Raw genomic sequence first — 23,067 nt, 5'->3', positions numbered from 1 at the left:
TTCTCTTAACTTTTCAGAGTGGGAAAAAGATCTTCCCCAAGACAACAACAACAAAACAATTCCTGTATCAGAATAGGGTGAAATTGGGTATCTCTGTGTGTATCCCTCCGTATCTGCCTTGTGTCTCTTGTTGTTGGTTGGTTTTAAGCTCCCCAGTGGCAGATTGATCCTTACTGCAGTCCTGTGCTTTGGGTCAGTGGTGTCCAACTCTGGGACAACTAAGAGCTAATGCCCCCACGTGGCCTCTTTCTTTGGGTGAGCAGGATCCCCCTCCAGCTGAAGTTTTCCTCAGCCCTTAACATGCACGAAAAGCCAACAGCTCTGAAACAGAAAAACGTGCACTGGAGTCTCAACCACCTGCACTGGTAACTGCAGCCAGTGAGTGAGTGTTCGTGCATTGGCACCTCTATATCTAGGCACTTTGTGCTGGTCTTGGTTGACCTTCACATTGTAAAGGCAGGTTTTTCTGTTTTCACAATTTTTCTGTTCCTGATCTAATAGTGGCCTCCTGGTCAGTATTTTTCCTTTAGGAAGAAGGTAGACAAGGATCTTCATAGTGCTTAAAACATAGTCAAAGTTAATTTGAGTTCCACTACCTGGTACTGGTAACCTTTTTATACAGAATTTGAGTTTTTGGCACAGCTATTGTCAATCATAGAATTTAGTTTTCTTATAAATTGTAACAATTTTAAAGACATTAGTAAGGACTTACTATTTAATTTATTTTGAACTTACTTTATGAGGAATAAGAATATGATTTGCAAAAGCTCTGGACAAAAGGCTTAATCTCAAATCCTTGGAAGTTGTTTTTTCATACACAAACTCTATTTACTCACGGGAAGTTTTCCCAAGTGTAGATTAGTTAAGGTTTTATGATTCAGATGACATGGGTTTCCCCTATATGAAAGATTTATTTCTTTTCTTCTAACCTTCAAGCAGTCTCAATTTATGACAGGTTTGTTATACTTCAGGTTTTCACATTTACATAAAAAAATGATGTCCTTACAGTTTTCAGACTGTTGAGTTTCCAGAAGCTTAAGTTGATGGGAGCTATAACTACTGAGTTCATCTAAAAATCATTGCTTTACAGCTGCCCAGATAATTTTCCGCCTTGTGAAAATTCAAATTTGAGAAATATTGTCATCTGTAGTGCCTATCTAACCATACTATTAAGTAACGTGGAATGTTGTATTTTATCTTTATCTTGATATATGAAATAGCAGATTTCCTAGTGTAAGAATGATCCAATTTGTTGTGTCTGTTGCCATAAAAAAGACAAACTGGAAGCCCATACAGCTCGGTAAGACATGTAGCTCGATAACAGCTAACTGGGAATGCTAAGGGGAGGGTAAGGTAACAGTTTAAGCAGTTGGTGCTCATCCTCCAAGTGTTCTAGTAGGTTTCCTGCTCTTGATGTGTTGGGGAGAAGACAGGTGGTTATTGTAAATTTTTGTGTTTTTTGCAAATTGTTGCTCATCCTCTCTTTTTGCTCTCTAACTTACTCCAATGTAATGGTGCAAAGGGCATGTTTCTTACGCCTTTCATCACAAGACGTGACTCAAGCTCTTGGAGTTTGTTCCATTTGTACAGATTTTTTCCCCAGAATTGAAAGGTACTGAATGCAGTGTAAATATTTTAACGTAAAATTTACCTTCTTCCAGGCAAGAAAAAGCATCTTGTCTAATGCTTCATTAGCCAAGATACAGATTTTTTTTTTCCTCTATAAAGGAGGTGAAAGAGTATGGATAAATCTCAGTACTCTTCACGGGGATAATATTAGTGCCATTTTGAACGGGTATATGTACGATCTAGCGTGTTCATATCTTTCATTTTTATGTCTGCGTTCGTCTTGCCAAACAGAGCATGAAGTGCTGAAACCTGGTGCCATCAAACTTACTGCCCACATGCCAAAGAGATACTCCTCAAAAAACAATTGGGATTAAATAGAGGAAAAGAGGGCAAATGTTCAGTGTTCGATAAGAAAACATTTCTGTGTGTGTGTGTGGCAGCCATAGATAAATTTGCAAAGCCATTGCGAAAAGCCTGTGCCAAGGAAAGGCATTTGTTTTCATCGCGCTACCCTAATTAAATAACATATAGTGGATTTTCTAGGCACCGGTTGCTTCAGCAAAGATGGCAGTTTACAGTACATTGCAAATGCATGCTTAATAAACACGCGATATACCAGTTAAAGTTAATTTAATGGCTGAGCCCTGTCATTAATTTATTGAAATGAGCAGCTCTTAGAAATCCTGCCATTTTAGTGATGGTCCTAGTTTGTATTATTTTCATCATAAAAAAAAAATCTAATGAGCTATTTATTGTATTTCTTATTTTCCTTTCTATGTTGTTTAAAGTGCCTGAGAGTAAAAGAGGAAATTACCCTTAATAAAGCAGCTTTTTAATTGCCAGATATCCAGCCTTGGAGCTCAGGGTGTGACTTGGAGGCCCGACTCTGCTGGTCTTAATGGGTTAGCAGGTGAACGCTGGGCTCCATTAAACAGCTAAATAAACAGCAGGGATCATAATGCTCCTGCCATTCAAAAATTATTTACAAGTAGGAATGTTGCTTTGTAAAAGCTTTCATTAATTCTGAGGGATCATAATGCAGTTTCTTTAGTGGCAGGGGACATTACGGATACGCCGATATCTGGGCTGCGGGAAGGGTTGGTGACAGACGTGCAGCTTTTCCCTCTCCACTTTGGCTTCACGTCCTGGTTTCATAGCAGAGCCAACGAACACGTGCTGATTTTAACCCTTGGAAAAGTGCCCTGTAGAACCTGCATGGAAAAGCTGACGTCAGTAGGTATGAAATCCAAGTTGCATGTGCTGGGACGCTTGGAGAGCAGGAATTTAGCTTGGAGAGCAGCGCAGAAGTGATGAGAAGGGGTGGGAAAACGCTCTGTTTCCGTGCTCGAAGCGCAGGGCTGTATTCTCCTTCCTGACAGATCGTCTCGCAGGGAGCATGGGGAGGCCTTCCCGCTCCTCCCGGTGCCAGAGCTGCTTCGTGCTGGCTGTGGTGGAAGATCCCATGGTGAGAGACGGGCTCCGAGGCCAGCGCTGCCGTGACTGCGTCCCGCGAGCGGCTCCTCACCTGAACAGGCCTCTCTTCCCCTCTGCCTCCTAGATACTGCACATCACAGTGGCTTAACATACATTATCTGCCTAATACCCAATCTTCTGCCTTTTATTTGGCCTCCTGAGCATGTTGTAATCCAATTTCCCCGGGAAGCCAGTGCAGGGAAGGAGGTGCGCAGATAGGCCGGGACTGTAACCGTGATCCTCTTAGCCAGGAGCGAGGCCCGGGACAAGACTTCTGGGATCCTCCCCAGTTAGGCTACGCGTAAACGGTGTAAACAGTAGCCACTGATTTTTATACTTTGTTTGCTGCAGTCCCACGAACCTTAAAAAGAAGAGCTCTCAAGTGACAAACCTTACGGCTGAGTTTGGTTGAGACTGAGGTTGGAATATTGAGATTGCGTCGCCTTACGTTGTCCTAATTGTGAAACGAGAGCGGCAAAGAAGGTGCCAAAGTCAACCCAACATGGACGTTTTCACCAGTCTTTTCCTTTCCCGGCTTTTCCCGGTCTTTTGAGGGTCTTCCAAGTTAAAATAGGTTCCGGGGAATTTGATGGTGTGTGCACACATTTTAAAGGAAACTACACTTGGGAAGCAAGTAAAGAAAAAATATATTTAATCCCTTAATGTCTTTGTCTGATCGCTGAGCGCTTATAATCAGTTAAATGCTTAGTAAAAAAATTAGTCCTGAAAATGTAATCTATAATCCTATCTCTGAGGCGCTTCTCTGTATTAATGTTTTCTCGAGCATCTCAAATAGTGGAAGCTCTGATTTGGCTTGTTTATAGAAATAATTGGCAAGATTGATGGGTTTGTACGATAGAAAAAAATTAGTTGAGAGCTAAAGGTGCTTTTGTAGATCTGAGAGAGGACTAAATTATGACACTTACAAATATAATATTGAGCCAGAAGCAAATGGAGAGGCAGGTTTGGTCAGGAGCTGCGGCTTTATACAGGGATTCAAAGAAGGCCTTTAGGCATGCCAAGTTGTTCCCGTGCTTGAAATGCAAAATTTTACTGTTTTCCCAGTTTTGGAACTCCAGATGGAAGATTATTACGTATAACTAGAAGCTGGCAAAATAAATATTTCTTGTGCTTTATTTGCAGGCAGCCTCCTTCCCCTCTCAAGAAAGCGTGGCTCGTTTGCTTCAGTAATGATTGCAGCTTTCATCAGTTAGAGAGGTCCTGTTCATTCCTCCCTTTTTTGAAAAAAAAAGTAATTTTAGCTTTGTTAAAACCTTGTGTTTTTTTTTTTTTTTTAATGGCTGTAAGGATATTTAACTAAAACTCAGCACTTCAGCATGAAAAGTATCAACAACTGAAAATTGGTGAGGAAGGTTTTTTTTTTTTTTTTTTTTTCCTTAAGAAAGGAGAATGGGAGAAGGATGCTCCTGCCATTCAAAAATTATTTACCAGTAGGAACGTTGCTTTGTAAAAGCTTTCATTAATTCTGGTTGCCGAAATTAAAATAAAGAAGACATATTCCTTCGAAATATTGACATCTGCAAGGAAAGCATCTCCTTCGAATTTTAGCCATTAGTTAGAAAACTTTTTAAAAATAGTAAGCCTTTGCATTGCTGCAGACAGTGCCAGTTAATCAGGTCAATCCGTCACAACTCTTGGGCCTTCCCGGCACAGTGCCAGGCTGCACGGAGAGTGTTGACGGATGCTTTAGAGCAGGGATGAGTCACCTGAATGTCATCTGCATTTTTATAGCCATGATATATATGTAGCTGCGTGTGTATAGGTATAAAATTCCGAGTTTTCCTGAGTTTGTCTAGTTTGGGTTGCTGAGGATAATCATGCCAAGGACTTTGTTTTATTAGGTGTGAAGGGCTGCCTGGGAGGAATTAACAACTCCCTACAATGTCTTCACATTCTAGCTAATCAAGTACCTTGGAAGAGCCATTGCTTTTATATACATATATATATATATATATATATTCCTACTTGTTATTAGTCCTATCTGCAGTCACAAGTTGTGCTCTCAGCAGCACAGTCCCCCCTTGCCCAACTAGCACAGCTTACACGCTCTCCTGAACGGCCTCCCCATGGTCTCTTTTCCCCAAACTTGCTCCTTTTCTCCCACTTGGTGTTTCTCCTGTCAACGGAGACGTTTCCCACAAAATCCTCAGGGAGGGAAGCAGGCAGTAAAGCTGTGCTGAGCTTGTCCATCTCTGCATAGTTTTTTAGGACTGTGTAGCTCGTGTCGGCTGGGGAACAGAAGACCTGCAGGATGTCTCTGTTGTGAATATGTATGACTCTCTAATTGGGACGTGTGTGCGGTGTTACACAGTTCTTTTGACTTACGTTGTCGTAAATGGAAAGGGAAGATTAGGACTAACCCTTTTACTTTAACATTAATGTAGCTATGATGAAAAAAACAAACCCCTTCTGTGTGATAATTCCCCCCCTTTTTCCCTGACTGAATAAATGAATAGGTAATAGGTAATAGTAATAGGTAGGCATGTGAGTTCCAGGAATAAACCAATGTAATTGCAGCACCTCCAGCATCCTTCCTCTACTGAAGATACTGAATAGTTCGGAAGATGAAAGAAGAAAAATGTGGACTAGATCCTGAACTTTGTTACCTTAAAATATTCCTGATACAACTGAAAGATCCAGTCAGCTTTCCAAAAGAGAGAAGTAAATGATAAGTTTGAGCTCATGCAGTAAGAAAACCCTACTGTTAACTTCTGAAATGGTCTATCTGTGCTAGAAGACTCACAGTAACTTTAGGGACACAAACAGAACAAGGCTTACCAGTAAATAAAATTAATGATTTCTGTAATAGGCATCTGATATCATAAACTGGAAACTTAATAGTAGGAAGATTCGTACTAACTCGATGGTTGATACACTCATTTATTCAAGATGATGATCCTCAGATCGAAGTAGCTTCTCCACCTCCTGTTTACGTTTGGGCCTATTGGTACAGAATTACCCTTTTCTAATTTCTCAGCTGTACTCCACGAGAGCAGTCGTCTGGGTTCAACGTAAGTTGTTTTAATCCCGCTTTTATCCCGTGTAGGTATTTCCGGTTGTTGTTTGTGGGTTGTACTAGTTTATTTACGAGCACATTTCGGTTATGTCAAAAAGTGTTGTTCCTTGTCCAACTCTGCTTCTAGTATTTTTTTTTAACTGAAAAATTAGCAAAATATTAGTTAGAAAGTGGGAGCATCCAGGAATGGAAGTGCTTTTTTTACTGCTTTTGCCCTAGGCTGCAGGGAAGATGATATCACATGAGAAACGGCTGTAAACAGGAATAATTATTAATATCAGTCTGTTTGACTCCAGTATTCACTCACTGTGTTTACATTGGGATAGAGAAAAGTGCTGTTCTCATTCCTACAAGTGTAAATCCAGTGACTTAAGGAAACAGGTAAACCTGTTCATGTTTTATTCAGATACTTGGCAGCGTATTCTTACAAACCACTAATCTGTACTTTACCAGGAGAACTTAATATTCTGTGGCCAGTGTAGGTTCAACCAAATTATGCTCCCAGGTCAGTGTTACTTCCATAGCACAGCTAGCTTGGGCTGTACCCCTTTCTGTAATATACGTGGTTCAGATATCAAAATATTCTCTGGAATTCATTTTAACTTGCCTTTTCACTGTTTTTATCCTGCTGCCTGACCTGAGGCAAAAATGGAAGGTGGCACCTGTACTTTAAAATATATGGATATCTGGAAATCCTTCAGGGGATTTGGAAAAATGCTGGTTCATTCCATTTTCCCTTTTGCCTGAAGTCTGATTGAAGGAACAAGCGGGGCATAAAACCTGTAATCAGATAAATGGTATGAAAAGTGGTGATATGTCACCATGCAGCACATAATATAATTAAGTAATGTTTTATAGCTCTGTTGTAATTGAGGCACTCTGACTTTGTGTATTTAATTAATCTTCTGTCCTTTGATAAGTGTTTGGCTGTCAGACAAGTACTTGGCCACTTAGAGTCTTTCATCTCTGATATTAATTGACTGGAATCCAGCAGGTCACAATAATTGGCAGACAACAAAGCGGCCTCTGAATTGTAGCTGCTGAAAAAGTTAATTTGGCTTCTCAATTAAAGATTCGGGATGTACTGATCCTTAACAGAAGGTGAATGCATATCATAATACAGTTTAAAAACTGGGCGACGTGGTCCACAGTTACTCCTGAGAATTCCTATCTACTGCTTCTTAGGGGTATTTCTTCAAATTTGTGCACTGACCACCAAAAGTGGCTGTGCAAAGGAGGGCTTACAGAGACCAGATAATGAGGAAAGCATCCCGAGGGACGAGAGACGGGTCTTTCGCATCAAATTAATGAGTAAAAAAGGAGTATTTGGTAATTGCATTAGCATCAATTCGAGTTCAGTGTGGTGCTGAAAAATGGGAGTTTGGGGAAAAGCAGATTTCATGACATACTGAGAGCTTTGTGAAGAAAATATCGTGGCGAGTTTACTAAAGCTGTGTCAGCACATGATAGAATGAATAGACAGAACTTTAGAGATCAGGGATGGAAATACATGGCAGGCAGAAGAAGGGATTTTGGTGGAGGAGGTCTTAGTGTTTAAGTTAATTGCTGCTCCACTTTCAGCAATTCAGTGTTCTTAAATGTGCCTGAAACAAAGCTGTAACAGTCCTAGGTGATAAAACTAATATATTTCTTCTTCCAAAGCTCATTTTATGCTTTACAGAGTTATATTTTTTGCTTTTGTTCTCTGCTCCAGTAAATTAATTGATGTCGAGAATGGTTTTGGAAGCTGTTCCCCTCTGCCCCAAGCACATGCAGAGCAAGTTCAGAGGACACTGTCCATGCACTTTGGATTCCCACAACCCCAATTTGAGGCTTAGGGGTCTGAATCCCTTCAGGCTGCAGAGGGAAGCATCTGTTCCCAGTCCTAAATGAGTGTTGGGAGGCCCGGGCTGTTCCTGCAGAGGATACGGGTGTTCCGTGCATGCTCATGTGCTTTGGGAATCAGCAGTTACTTCACGTTAAGACTGTGATATTGCTGCCCAAGGCTGCAGATGGACTCCTGGGCGTTTGGGAATTCTCTGTGAGCCCAGGTTTTAGCAATTTGAACTTAAATTGAGTAATTAGCACAATTTGAATTCGGGTTAATACTGTTTTTAAATATTTCTCCAAGATGAATCTGCTTATCTCTACAATGTATTATTATACATTACATTACCATCTGCACATGATAGTGCCATTTAAGCAGGCTGCAGTGCAGTTTAATGTGTTGCTTTTTCATTCAGCACAGAAGCAAAATGCTAATCTGACGTCATATTTAAGAGGGTCTCTCTCAATTTCTTGTTCCAAACGTGAATCAGATTTAAGAAGGGCGACACAGTGTGAAAGTAAGTGATAATTAAAGTAGTTGGTTTGCTTCACGGGACCACATTTGAAATGAGGAGTACAGTGCCATATAAGTGTCACACTTCTGTGAAAGTAATAAAGCTGAACTGGCTGTACTGTGTTAGGAAAACAGATTGACAGAGTAAGGCTTGCAGACCATTTGGTATACACTTTATAAAGCAGTTTTCTTGGTGGGCCACAAGGTGCTCTTATTGATTTTTTCCATAGCTAAGTGATGCAAAGGGGGAAAAAAAACGGTGTAAAAATAGCATTTTCAGTTTTAAAGTGCGAGGTATCTATCAACTACAGCCAAACACAAAATCCCCCCCAGCAAGTCTCCAGTGAGAAGTGAATGCAAATGGAGTGATCACGCAATCATGCGGGTCGTTTGTAATTGCCAGGTAATTTAGACATTAGCAACCAAGCAGCAGAAGGTGGTTTTGGCTGTGGAAATCTATCACAAATTACACTGCTACCTCTTACAACTAAAGTGCTCTGATTAATGCAGTGAGATGCTCGAAGGAAATAAAGCAGACTGTAGTCAGACACCTGTATGATAATAAAAAACCTCCATATTTTTTTCTGGAATTTTGTTGGCAAATATTGCTGAGATTCAAGAACATTTTTTGGCCAAGATTGGCTTGTAAATGTGACGAGGAAATCTTCTGTAGACCCTGTGTGTCATGGAGGCTGGAGCCTGGTATTTGGGGGACAGTTCTCTGAAAATAAACACTAATGAAGCGCTGCAATTAGTGTCTCTCCCTGTAGATTACTCTTGACTTAAGGACTAGCTCTTTTAGATGCATGCATGTGCAGCATGAATGTTACTTTCTATGTGCTATATTTTGATATGGTGGCAAGAAGCAGTGATATTTTTCTCTGTTTATCTTTCCCTCCCTTGCTTTCCTTTTGTATCTACCTTTTCCTGTTTATTTTTTTAAATTTTTGTAATCTTTTCTTCAGATTTAATTAATATTATCCCGCTATGCATTTTTAATTTAATTGCACTTGCATGTAGTATTTCATCCATCTTAATCCCATCAATGCGTGTCACTGAACTGTATATTACCAACCTGTTGGCTTTTAAATTATAGTCTTCCTTTGGTTTTTTTCCGCTCGATTTTGAATGAAAAGGTGATGGCAGGTTTCAGTCAGCCACGATCCGTCTTTGCAGCCTGTAATTTTGAACTCTGTGGTCAGCTTTGGATAAAGACAGGAATCGTGTGTGTGTCAGAGGGAAAAATCCTACTGGGAACTGTTATTTTGGCAGCCTTTGTTTCACAAGGTACAAAGTGAAGAGCAAAGGCAGCTAATTACAGTGGCTTTTTTATGCGATGTGATGCTTGGTGAATTTCTTCCCCAAGCAGTTACTGAGCTAACAAGGAGAGATGCTGTTTTAGACAGGGGTTTTTGCATACAGGGAACGATTTCGAACCACTGCTGCTAGAGGGTAACCTTGAATTGAACACTTGGGGGGTTTTCTTAAGGTTAAAGTGAGGGAAAGGACGAATGAAATCACTTCAGTTAGAAAAACAATCCTGACAAGCTGTCAGCCAGCTAATGAATTCAGCAGGTGAAACCCAGGGCTGGGAAGGGGTGCGTGGACATCTCATGTGTCTGTCGAAAATGAGGAAAAGCCACGTGAAATCGGTGTCCCGGGTCGGGAGGAGGCTTGTCCAGATGGGCTGTGGATTTAAATGTAATGTCTGAACGTGTGTGTGTGCGTTTATTGCTTTAAAGATACTGAGAATAAGCACCTAGTTTAGGAGGAGTGAATTTAAAAGGAAGCCACACTCGGGGGGTGCTGTATAAGCGAGTGGGGAAGTGGGGTGAAAAATGCAGGAAGGTGTTCAGGTTGCACAGAGAGACTTGAATAACAAAAGGCTCTTTAGCTATATAAAAATACAGGAAAGAGAAGAAAAAAAAAAAAGAAAAAAATCTCTAATCTAGAGATTAGAAAGTCTTTAAGTACCTATTTTCCGCAAGGATACTGATGCTGTATAGGAACAACACAATGAAACCAGCCAGTTAAAATGGGCAAGTGTGCCACATCTGAAGCCTAAGGAAAGGGCACATTGGCTCAAGCACAAATACAAGGCTTTGGGCTTAAACGGCACAGAAAGAGTTGGCAAAGAAGGTTTTATTTGAATCAGTAATTTTCTTTGCTTTGAATAACTCGGTAGTGTTTCCTTGCCTAGAAAAGCATTTATCAAAGAAGGTAAAAAGAAGGTAAAACCGTACTCGGTTATTAAACCTTGAGCATGGGGAGGCAGAAATGTCCAGTTCCAAGGACGGGTTGGGTTGAACTGAGCTGTGTCAGCCAGCCAGGATTAGCCAAGATCCAAGTTTCCTCACCAAAGGAGGAGTGGAATTCTGGAGTAATTTTATAGAGGAAGTACTTAGAGCAGGGTCCAGATTTTTAGCCATAGTTTGATTATTTTCCAAACATACTGTTATGGGAAGATTGTGAGAGGGAGCTGGGCTTGATGAACTCAAGGCTTATTTTGTTACTGTATTACTAGGGAAGAGAATGATATGGTAAACAACATTGTTTATACCAAATGCCCTTCCAGCTGTTAAAGCATAAACATGGCTGTTTTACTTCTGCTTTAAAAAAGGATAGAGAGACTAGATAAACCTTTCTAGAAAATTGTGCAGTTGATATTGAGCTTTAATATTTATCTGTGCCTTCTGAAGCTCAGAATATAGATAATATTTTGCTTGGTGCAAAACAAACACTATCATCACAGAGCTTCAACTAAAATGTTTTCTTAGATTATGCTAACTTAGAGCCTGGTTAGACTAGTAGGTTCTGATGGAGAGTGACATTTGGAAAAAAAAATGGGTCATACAAGGCCGATTTCATTTCTTCTTCATTGATTTTTGGCAATCCTGTCTTTGTGTATTTTATCTTTGTTCCTTTAACCTCCCTCATCAGTATTAGGCACCGCCAGGAACCATTTTCTCAGAACAGCTTCTGACTAGCTCCTTTTCTCTGAATCGAAGGCGACTTCAAGATATGTAATACCCGTTTATTGAGTTGAACATAGTTCCCATGAGGTACCTCTTTTGTTAGTAATTTTTTCCAAGGATTTGTAGGATTTTTCGCTTCCAGGTAGGAGTGGTACAGCGGACTTCTCACTTTGAAAGGAGTTGTCCTTATATGAAGTAAAAAGGTGTTTTCCCCTCCATATAGTCTTGGGTGTTCAGTACATGCTGTTTTTTGTCTACGTGCCCTGTTTCAGGGCTGATTCACTGCTTGCTTTTTTTCTGATATAATATTTATTCTGTTTTTATAGCAGCTTGTCCTTGTACATCTACGCAGCACAGGGAAAGCAGCTGAACGTGGAACCGTGGAAATTGTCTATATAATTGGATGTAGAAGTATCACTGTGAAAGCTTTACACTGTAGCAGCAAGCATAGCACTGACCCACACTGGCCTGTGATGAAAAGTGCTCAGAGCCTCATTCAGTTGGAAATAGCGTTTTCCGGTCAAAAGGACCCGGAATCACATTCTGGGATCTCCATCGTGCTTATTAACAGTTCATGCTACCAATATTTCTGGTGAGACTAATATATAGTAAGGTGCAAAAGCAAAGGAACCTGCCCTACTAGAGATCTCAGTACAAGAAGCAGCATTAAGTAATAAAATGCTAAGTCTGCGATATGGCATGTTCTGGCATTCCAGGTGGCATGTGTTCATGTAAAGGAAAATGCTGAAGAAGCAAATTGCTTTCTAAAATGTGTACGTTTAATCATTACTGCAGTCAAAGTTCATACATTTTTTTTAAATGAAGACATAGAATCACAGAATGCTGAAGGTTGGCAGGGACCTCTAGAGATCACCTGGTCCAACCCCCTGCACACGCAGGGTCACCTAGAGCACGTGGCACAGGACTGCGTCCAAGCGGGTTTGAAGATCTCCAGAGAAGGAGACTCCACAACCTCTCTGGGCAGCCTGTTCCAGGGCTCTGGCACCCTCACTGGGAAGAAATTTTTCCTTAAGTTCCTGTGGAACTTTTGGTGTTTCAGTTTCCGGCCGTTTCCTCTCGTTCTGTCGGTGGCCACCAGTGAAAAGAGGCCGGGCCCATCATCCTCACTGCCTCCCTTGAGGTACTTCTAGACACTGCTCAGGTGCCCTCTCAGCCTTCTCTTCTCCAGCTGAACAGGCCCAGCTCCCTCAGCCTCTCCTCATAGGGCAGATGTTCCAGGCCCCTCATCATCCTTGTGGCCCTGCGCTGGACTCTCTCCAGCAGCTCTCCAGGTAGATCACCTCTTCTTGCCACCCAGCCTTGCCAAAGCACTGCTCCCAGTAGAGCACACCCAGCGGGTGCCACCAGCAGAGCTCAGTGAAGTTTCCTACAGCACACAGACCCTTGAACCACAACTTTTCAAAGGAGAGGCAAGAAGTTCACTGTACAGAAAGGAGCCAACCCCAGCTAACGTCTAGATGTGTTTTCTACCTCTACAAATACCTCTCATAAGCTTAAGAAGCCAATCTTTAAAACTATCCAGATTGAACACTCTTCGATGCGACCTGTCGCCCATGCTCAGGTCTCCTGGACTGCAGATCCCCATAGCAGCTCTCTCCTCCCCTCTGAACTCCTTTGGGTAGTCTCAGGCATCCAGCAGACACGCGGCAGTGTCATTTCACCAGAAGTTCACACCTTACCAACATTACCTGTGTGTCTCATTCCTGTGCTCCAGTTAGCACACCCAACGGGCATGTGCTGCAACGGAGACAGAAAGGACCAATGTCAGCTCAAAGCCATACGGTGACGTTAGTCCCATACATCCAATTTCACAGGGCTCGCAATCTGTAACCTAAGGGCTCAATCATGCTGTCGTGTCATGTAGCACCGATGAAATACTCCAGATATGGCCTCATCAGGGCTGAGTAGAGGGGCAGGATCCCCTCCCTCGACCTGCTGGAGACGCTCTTCTTAATGCACCCCAGGATCCCATTGGCCTTCTTGGCCACGAGGGCACCCTGCTGCCTCATGGTCACCTTGTCGTCCACCAGGACACCCAGGTCCCTCTCTGCAGAGCTGCATGATTTTAATTTATTTGTGTGATTCACTTAGGAGTTATACAGCTGCTGAGTATTTAAACATAGGAAAAAAAACCAGAGAAAATATGTAACCATCTAGAAAACAATTCCACAAATAATAAAAGATAACTGTCAATTCATGAGCTTCTTTCCCAACATAGTTTCAGGGCCAAAATGTGCCTTGAGTTCGAGTTCCTCCCATCAAAGCTTTTCAGGAACCGCTGCTCCCTGTTAATGTGTTATCACCAGCAAGAGATTCCCACCCAGCCCTGTGCTGCTGAAGGACAGATTATGCCCTGCGGACATATTTATAGTCTTATTAGTAGTGCTCCCACCATTACCTTTCCCTGCTTTTTATTTTTATTTCTTTATTTTTCATTGCTTTTCTTCTAGATTTCTAGTCCCCCGAGTCCCCATTCATAGATGTACTGCAATTTTTAATGACGCTTTTTATGTCTTTCCTGTTCTATTCATTAAGCAAAGCCCTCAGACATCATGCTAGATTTCGTGCTGCCTCTGCTGAAAGATGACCTTGAACAGGATTTTCAGCTTTTTGCTCTGGTTTAAATTGCAATGTGAATTGTTTACTTTGCTCTCATGGTAGAAAATGTTCCCAATGATATGCAGTAAACCGTATAGCTCTGTCAGAAACAAGCAGTTGGACAGGAATTGTCATTTTCTAATGGAGACTCATGTACTTCAGCCTAAATAATTCGTTTTCTAAGTAGTCATATTATAAAGAAAGATGTACATTCTTGTATTTGTTTCAATAATATAGGCCCAAACATGAGACACTGGGAAACAGTTCTCAGGTAATGTAAAAATAGCTGCAGTGGTAGACACTGCTGTCCTGGCTCCGGCAATGGCCAGGAGCAGATAACTGGGAAAACCAGCAGATAACTAGGAAAACACAGGGATTGCACAGTGCGGCTACGTGCTAATCAAGTGCATTGAAATGTGCCTTTAGCAGGCACAAGCTCTGAGCATCTGAAAATTTAAGGGAGTCACTGAAAAGAACCTTGTCTGACACCAAAATGAACTTTCAGGAGGTATTTTACTAACAGCAGCAGCAAAACTTGGAATTCTTCTTAGGTCTTTTAACTCTTCACTACAACCAGGGTTGTTTTTTTTTGATACGGCATAGTGGGACAAAAGCATACAAAAAGTTACAAAAGGAGCATAAGGTCAAAAAAGACCTAGCAGCTTAAGCAAGCAAGTAAACAACTGCCCCTCACCCCCAAAACCCAGCACTTTTAGTTTTTAGCATTAAAAAATTCCTGCTGGGAAGTGGTAATTTTTAAAAATGAACCCTAGTTTGAAATAATCTGAAGGCCAAGACAGTACATGTGCCTGATGCACCAAGAAAAAAAGAAAAAGGATCAAAGGTTGAACCTTCAGTTCTTTGGATGTCGCCTTTTAAGTATAAAGTAATATTGAACGTGCAAAACTCAGCATTTTTCTTATTAGAGATTTAGCAAAATCATGGAGGAAAATGTTTTTCAATTACCTGTTCACTAACAGTAAAAAAAAAAAAAACAAAACAAAAAAAAGTGTGAGCCTTAAACAGCAGTACACGGACATTCTGTAAAAAGGATGTATTTCACGAGATTTTTTTTTCCTAATTTTGCTGTTTTGTTCTGTGAACAGTGATCTGGTTGAAAGCAAATTTGAATGAAGAACTCTATCTTCCATTTATACATGCACACTTTTTTCAAGTGTTTTATTTTTGTGCTCCTCAGGATAAATGAAGATCACCTTGAAATATCTGCACTTGGAAATTATGATAAATTTTTTTTTTCTCTTGGCTTCCACCAGCTCTCGAGTCGCTGTTTTTCAGGCTGTGAACGCTGGGAATTTTTCGTTAGTTGGATCCAAAGTTTGTAGCAATCGAGCAAGGCAGATGTGTGCCTTGGTGGAGAACAGTTAACATAGGAAGTGTGCATGGGGTAGCAAAGAGACCTGTTCTGAAAATGAACCTTTAATGACAACTTATTAAAGGACGGCGTGTCAGAAAACATTTCTTTGGTCCGAGTGATGGAGTAGAAAGGTTGCATATTTTTAGTTTGGAGTATCCTAACTCTGCTCCCCATTCATAATTTCCCAAGTATATTTTCTATGGATACAAATGAAGACATTCGGGAGCGTATATATTTAATGTTGACTAGAAAGTATAATCCTATAGTAATTTATTAACCATATTAGCCTAAGCTACCCTGGATAATACACCGTGGAATTAATAGGTGAATCATAGAATACTTTAGTAGGAATCATCTGGTTCAATTCCCTTTCAAAGCGACCTGAAGGACGACATACAATAAATGAGCCCTGTATAAATAAATCATGAGGACTTTTTTTTTGAAAATCCTTCCTGGAAAAGAAGAAGCTCTAGCACACGAATGTCTAAGTCCTGAAAATTAACCAGTATAGCAGAATAAAATCGGAATGTACGGTCAGGGTGTTCGGTGCCCCTGTTTTTTTGAGGGCTGGAGTTATGTTGTGCTGCTTAGAGCTAGTGAAGATAAAGCAGAAGGAGAGGTAGTGCCAGACACAAACATGTGCAGGACAAATAATTCATGGTGCCGGGGGATAGAACCAAATATCAGCCACCTGCCATCTAGAGAGAGGGATTCGATGGGTATTTGAAGCAACAAGCAGCCCTGAAACTTCCCCTGTAGACTAATAAGTTAATATGAAACTGGGTCTATTTTTCATTAAGTTGTGTTCACTGGAGTTGAGATCAAAGTAGTCGTTTTCATATAGAAATGGCAACGTGTTTATTCCTAAATGTTTGTTGACAAATTCCTAAGTTATTTTGCTTTGCAAAACTGTTCTGAGCCAGAAATTATAGAAGAAATTTTAATTCCAGACTAGACATCTGGTCTAGAATGTTAATCGAGTGAGATCTTGAGCCTGTTTTATCTGGCAGCTTCTGTATTATTTTGCAGATAGACATAAGGAGATATGATGGATTTTATTAACATGCATGTAGGAAAGCATTAATATATATCCCTGAGAAACAAAGAATATAGAAAAAGAAGTTAGTGTGCTCACAGCTACAAAAATAGTACAAATTTATCTTAGAAGCTGAATTACATTATTTTTAATATCTGATTTTCTTTTCCAGAATGACAAATCCCCAGGGCGTTCCACAAGTAGATCAAGTAACATTTCAAAGGTATGTGGAAACTATTAATATATAACTACTGATTCTTATATACCAAGTAGTAATTGCTACATACGTCTTCAATTTATGGTTTTTAAAATCTGATGTTTACTAGAGTGGAAAAAAAAATCAATGCTTAAATTTTGCAATTTGCTTTTGATATTCAAGGGCAATGCAGAAATTTGCTGTGAAGACTTTGCTCCTCTTGCGTGTATGTTTCTGATATGAACTTCAGGAACCAACTTTTAGCTAAAGGAGAAACATTACAATGCTTAGGCATGACCTCAATAAATTATTACGTGCCAAGTCCTCTGTAACACAGGAGTGTAAGTGCAAGGTATGGCCAGGTATGGCTGTTCATGTGAGATTATAACATCCGGCAAACTGGAATATTTTCAAATTATTTTCATCTAACTATAGGATTCTGTAGCTGTAACTAGAAAATATTTTGCCATGAGGAATATTCAGTAGTGCAGGAGCAAAGCAGAATTCCCCTCATGGAATGTTTAGTGTTATTGGAGGACACATGAGCAGGAGGGCAAACTAGCAAGATGCACCCGGGCCCCATCGAGTCGCCAGCTGGGCCCTCCTGTCCCCTTTCCTGCTGGAACTGCCAATAAAGGGTCACATTTGGGATATTCCAGATCGTATTTTGCATTAGGGCACACTGTTTGTTTTGTTTGTTTTCAGTCAAGACTTATTTACCATATAAGCAAATTAAAGACTTTGTTTCTTGGCTATTTGCCACTGATCATTTCTCTGCACTGTGTCTTTTCTCAGTAAATGTTTAATGTTCTTCCTAAATGATATGAATAATTTAAGGAGAAAGCTGGTACGATAAGGATCTGGTGGATTCATTTCTTTCCACTGTGGTTAACCAGTGGAACAAATATTGTGTTTGAAACGCAGCCCAGAGGGGTTATGCTTATGTGGGCTTGTGAGCCTGCCTGGTTATGCTAAAATGCTTTCTGGAGGAAACATTTCTAGCACGTTATAATTATCTTTCTGTGTGTTAATTATGATTCAAGAGCAACGTGGAGAAGGAGGCTCTCTCGGCAGTAAGATTTAAAATTCTCCGAAGGGAACTTTGGGTTTATTTTCCAGGGAAGAGAAATTCAGACTTGAAGCAAATCGTTCTTGTTTTTTTGTTGCTTTGGCTCAATTGCTTCTCAGAACCCTGGAGCAGGTGTTAGAGCACTTCTTATTTATGTGTCTGCAGAGCATCTATCTAATAAAACTCAGCTGAGTTGCATCAGGAAGAAGTGAGTTGATCACTTTGAAATATTCAGTATAATAATATTCATTGGTTTAATTTAGAATATGAAGGGAACACATGCATATGAATTTCACTGCATTTTCTTCCTCCACCTCATTCAGTTTCTTCGCTGTTTTCTTGTCTGGGGTCAGGCTCCTCTCAATAAGCTATACATGAAAACCAAAAGGCACCAGCATGTCCAAGAAGTGCTTGCTAAAATTTTAGATTAAATACTTATGGCAAATTTACTGGTTGTTGAAATACTCAATTTGAGATTTTGAATTAGATCCTGCTTTGAAGGAGTCTTTGAAATGACCAATGATGCAGATAGGTGTCTACCACTTTCGTGGAGGAGCATTATTATAAATAATGTGGTTATGATGCAGAATTCATGCTATTTGAATGGTGTGCCTTGTATTTTGTCCATTTGAATTCAAGCATAGAAGCTTATTTCATCTCTTCCATTAAAAAGGAATATTCTTTCATACGTGTTTTCATATTCTTTAATTTTTATCCGTCAGTGTGAGGTGAATATATGACAAGTATTTACCCACCGTGAACCGCATTCGCTGTTACGTGCTCAGCAGTTTTCATGGGCAAGCTCTATCTTTGGCTTGACACCAAGACAGAACGTGTAAAACTTTGTACCTGAATTATAATGAGCACCAATTATATGTTTTAGGGTGGTAGAAGCATTCCATTCTTCCAAAGCAAAATCCCTTATTGGCTGTAATGGGCTTTGCTTTTAAAAATATAAATATAATACTGTATCTCGTCAGAACTGAGTGGAAACTTAGAGCTTTCAGAAAGACTGCAAGACAAGAACAAACAAGCTGTTAGTCTTGTAAAGGGTAAAATGGCACTCTTCAAAAGCACTGTTACGGTGAATAATATCATGTATATAAAACCAGCATTAAAATTGGAGTGTAACTGTTGTCTTAGTCATCTGAATGATGCCTCTTGCTCATAAACAGAATCATTAATATCAAAGGTGAAGACTAACCTAGCGCTTAACTCTCATTATGGCCCTATTACTGTAAAGCAAACAAAAAAACAACAGTGCAAAGTAAACAAGTTAGTAGAAAAATATTTTGTTCATCAAAGTATAAAAGGCAAAAGCTAGAACTAAACACGGCAGGGTAAAAAAATGTTGCTGCTTTCTTTTTCCTGAGATGTGCATGCTTAGTTTCTTTGTCCAGATAACTTTCTGGTTGCCCACAGAATTTGTTCCAAATGACAGTGTAATTAAGACCGATGTTTTCCATAAATCTGGTGATTTTGCCCAGCCTGTCCCCTGGCTCCCGTGGGCTTTGAGCACTGTCCAGGCTGGGCAGAGGCCTCTCTGTGCCTCTGTGAGACCATTTCAGTGGTTACATCTGCTTTGCTGCTTTCAACCTTTAAGCTCCATTCGTGCACGGTTTGCATGTGCGAAACGTGCTTTTAATGAGCATTTTTCTTGGATAAAGTCCTCCTCTTCTCTTAAAAGGAAGGCAGATTGACTCATCTTCATGGCCTAGCTTGCACATGTGGCGTTAAGCAACAGCTGGGCAGGGATGACTCATGTTTTTTGTGTTATCTAGAAAATCTTGTCAAAATGTCACCCTCAAAGCGAGCACTAAGTGCAGATAGGAAATTCTTGTGTTCTTTGGGAGTTTGGCTTCCCGCAGTCCCTATCCCTGGCGCAGTGTCCTGCCAGCAACACGGGCGTGCGGTGGCAGTGTCCCCTTGCTCCGTCATTATCCTGGTTGTGCCAAAAACGCCGCGTTTAGCAGTATCCTGCTGAAAAGCATCCTCGCCGCTCCCGTTGAACATACTGCAAATAATTATGAATAAAATACCCTGCCATGTCTATTAATTGAATTGCATATCCTTGACAAGAGAGTTCATTTGAAGTGGCCAAGACAGCAGGAGCTGGTGGCTGGGGAATCCAGGCTAACAACGCTTTGGAAATGCCAGCCTCAATCAGCTGGAGTTGGCATTAGCCCTCAAGCGTCTTCCTTGTGTCGGTGACACGGTGAAATGAGCCTCCTTGCTCATAAACGGATTGTCAGGCAACTTTATGTTGAATTAACATGTCGAATTATGCTACTGATATAATTTGCTATCATAAAATTAGTGCAGCTCGGGTTTAGTTTTCTGATTCCAGTGAGTCGTACACTCCAGCTGTTTGAAACAGATTCCCATTCAAGGAAGAATATTTTTAAAATAAGTCATTACTCAGCACGCCAAGTGGAATTGGAGTCCACCGAGTCAAATTCATTCCCCCATTTCAAGAAATGCAGGACCTCAAAGCACTCGGTGTGGTCAGCAGGATGTTACAGCAGCAAGATCTGAGTGCTCGGGACCGCTGCCGACATCCCTTGTATATACGGTCCCTCAAGAGCTTGTTATCTGGATTGATATGAGCAGAATATATTCAAATCACGAAGTTTTCGGTTTGCCAGCGATGCCTATAAAATAAATTGGATGCAAATTACAGGAATTGGTATTTTGTTTCTAAAGCTAGCAATAAAGATGATTAAAAATGATAGAAAATGGATGTTACGTGCCGCTCTCCTGGCTAGCGCTGCGGGTGGCTGTATTTGGGTCCCTGGGCTCCTGTTTGAGCTGCAGAGGTACCGCTGCCCTTCGTGCAGAATAAGAAACACGTGAAAGCAGCTCCGTGGAGGCAGCCCCTGCGTGTCCGTGTGGAACGTGGCCGTAGGGGCTGCAATATTAATCAAGCTGGATCGGGCACGAAAAGTCTGTCTGTTTCCACAGGTAAACAGTAGAAAATGAGTGTCAACAGTATAAAGTGAGCACCAGAAACACGAACTTCCTTCGTTTTAGAACCCCCTCCCTCTGTTCATTTTACCTTTAAAAGTGATTTAAAAGTAGTTGAAAACAAACTTTAAAAGTTGCAGAAACTTTCTGAATGAAACGCCACCAGGGATGAGAATGTGACTCATCTGGGTGGGACTTCTTGCTCTGTTTGTGAGGATTTAACTGGGTTTGTGCCTGCCTGGATAGCAAATTTGCCCCAATACGGATTATACAAACCAAAAAATATTTTTTTTTATGGAAATGATGAATAGTTTCAGCAGAAAATGAACTTTCCCCTGAGGTACTTGCAGCTCAGGATGCTATCAACGTTATGCGGATGCAGGAGAACTAGGAAGTGAACTGGGCTGAAGAGGGCTGAAACCGTCCAGGCTTCTTTACTGCTAAGAGAGATATACAAGACATAAGCAACTGCACGTGTAATGTAATTTTGATCTGAAAATAATGAGATTTCAGTCCGTCTCCAACCCCAGCTAGTAAGTGTCAGAGCTTTTTGGAGGATTTATTTTAGCCTTGGCTTGGTTGCAGCGCTCTCAAGACTGGTCTAGGCCACTTCCTGCTCTTACAGCCCTAAAATGTGGAAGTTCCTGGAGCTTGCAGAGCCGAGGGAGGGCCGGCTTCGTGCCCCGGAGGCACCCAACACCGGAGCACGGCGCAGGGGGAAGAAACCCAGCAGGAAAAGAGGAACCAGCCACGAGGCCGAGTGCAGCGGCCCTTTCTGCAGCAATCTGCTGCACGGGGTGCAGCCCGTGCTGGGCAGGAGACAGGGGCTCGTTCAGCCCCATTTCTGGTGTTCAGACTGTCAGGTTGCATTCGCTGGTGGTAAACACTCACTGGTAGCAAACACTCACTTTTGGTGTTGCGATGCAGCAAATTGAGAGGGAGGAAGCGGTGCTGCAGTTCCTGAAATCAGCAGATTCCGATGCAGAAGCACTGTTTCTAAATCCCAGCTGATCTCTCATTAAAAACAAAAATACACCTAGTATTGACTAATGGTTCCAAAGGATCTGGACCTGAAATACAGTAGATATATGAGGAACCTTGGATTAAAATGAGGCATCAGGAGATGGTTGCTGCATTTGTCCGTTTTTGCTTGTGCTATGAATTCTTAATTTTCATGCTGACACCACAGAAATGTGCCTGTGAAAGGTGAGCTGGGAATAATTATGGATTCTGCATAAATTTTTTTTTTTTTTTAGTACAAAAGGTTGGGGTGACAACCTTTGCATTATTTGCACTGCAAGCGTCTTGTAAACTGCCTTGGGTTATTGATGCTTCCCCTGCACATGGTCTGTGTGTCGCAGAACTCTCAAGCTCATGGTATTTTGTCCCCATTTGGTAGTGGTGCTCACGGACACAAGCTAAAGGAGGGTCTAAAGGGGGGTATTTATTGAGCCCTCGCCCCCCGAATGTGACACAGAGCTCCAGAGTGATCCCGATGGGTCCACAGGGCCTCCGGTGGGAATTTGGATGTCACCGGGCTGTGCTGCCAGGGGGTTGTGAGGCAGATTGAAATGGCTTGTTGGCAACACCATCAAAGTACGTTTTAGTGGAAGTATTGAGCAGCTGAGCTTACAGTTTACAAGTGCCTTACAAGCAAAATGACACCTACTAAATGTATTTTTTTTTCTTATCTCCTGATGGAGGATGTGATCAGCTCTGTGGAGTCACAGCCTGCGCTTCGGTCTCCTCAGGCTCATCAATTTCTCATCCTCTGAGCACTTCCATATGATCTGATTGTCTTGAAAACCTTTTAAAACATGCTTTAATTTTCTCAGGTAGCTCTGCTTTGTGCTCGTCACCACTCAGCATAATGTAAATGCACTTCACCTCACTGTGAAAAGAGTTTGTTTTGCCTGATACAAAAACATCCTTTCCCCTCAGAGCCCTGCAGCAGATCACAACCAGATGAAATTTCAAATGCTGAAAGCTGCTTCCTCAAAGAACGAGATAAAAAGTAGTCGTGAACAAACGAAAGCTGTGTTAAGTCAGCTTTGGTTCCACAAATAGGTTTTGCTTTTGGTTAGGCTTCCTGTATTTTGCGAGCTTGCGTGTGTTCAAGAGTATGCTATGAACAGCTGCAGCAGTTGTTTTAATTTTGTCATCATGTGGCAAAGTAGTAAAATATCTGCCATGTATTTCTTGGACAAAGATTCCAAACTGTCTAACTTATTTCAACAGGCGAGCAGTCCTACGACAGGAACAGCCCCCAGGAGTCAGTCACGACTGTCTGTCTGCCCTTCTACTCAGGACATTTGTAGGTACGTGCTGAGAGCAAAAATCCTTAATCTGTCTGACGTCTGTTAGTTGTTACCTTTTTTAGATAATACGTTGCTCTTGCTTCTGCTTAACACTT

At 41.2% G+C, this 23,067-nt stretch overlaps 1 protein-coding gene across 2 annotated transcripts in view; it reads left to right on the top strand.

Annotated features, from left to right (window-relative positions):
- The window catches only part of MARCHF1 (membrane associated ring-CH-type finger 1), a 105,913-nt gene that overhangs the window by 59,694 nt on the left and 23,152 nt on the right, over positions 1–23,067 (top strand). For both annotated transcript variants that reach the window (XM_088528110.1, XM_088528109.1), the window contains exons 3-4: positions 16,598–16,648; positions 22,893–22,972. In XM_088528110.1, coding sequence (XP_088384236.1) covers positions 16,598–16,648; positions 22,893–22,972 — 131 coding nt within the window. The remainder of the gene's footprint in view (positions 1–16,597; positions 16,649–22,892; positions 22,973–23,067) is intronic.

The sequence above is a fragment of the Tinamus guttatus genome, unplaced genomic scaffold (assembly GCF_059628265.1).
Source record: "Tinamus guttatus ecotype Peru unplaced genomic scaffold, ASM5962826v1 Tinamus_guttatus_pri_ptg000301l, whole genome shotgun sequence".
NCBI lineage: Eukaryota > Metazoa > Chordata > Aves > Tinamiformes > Tinamidae > Tinamus > Tinamus guttatus.
Note: the sequence above shows the minus strand (reverse complement) of the source record. Positions and strands in the feature narration are given on the sequence as shown.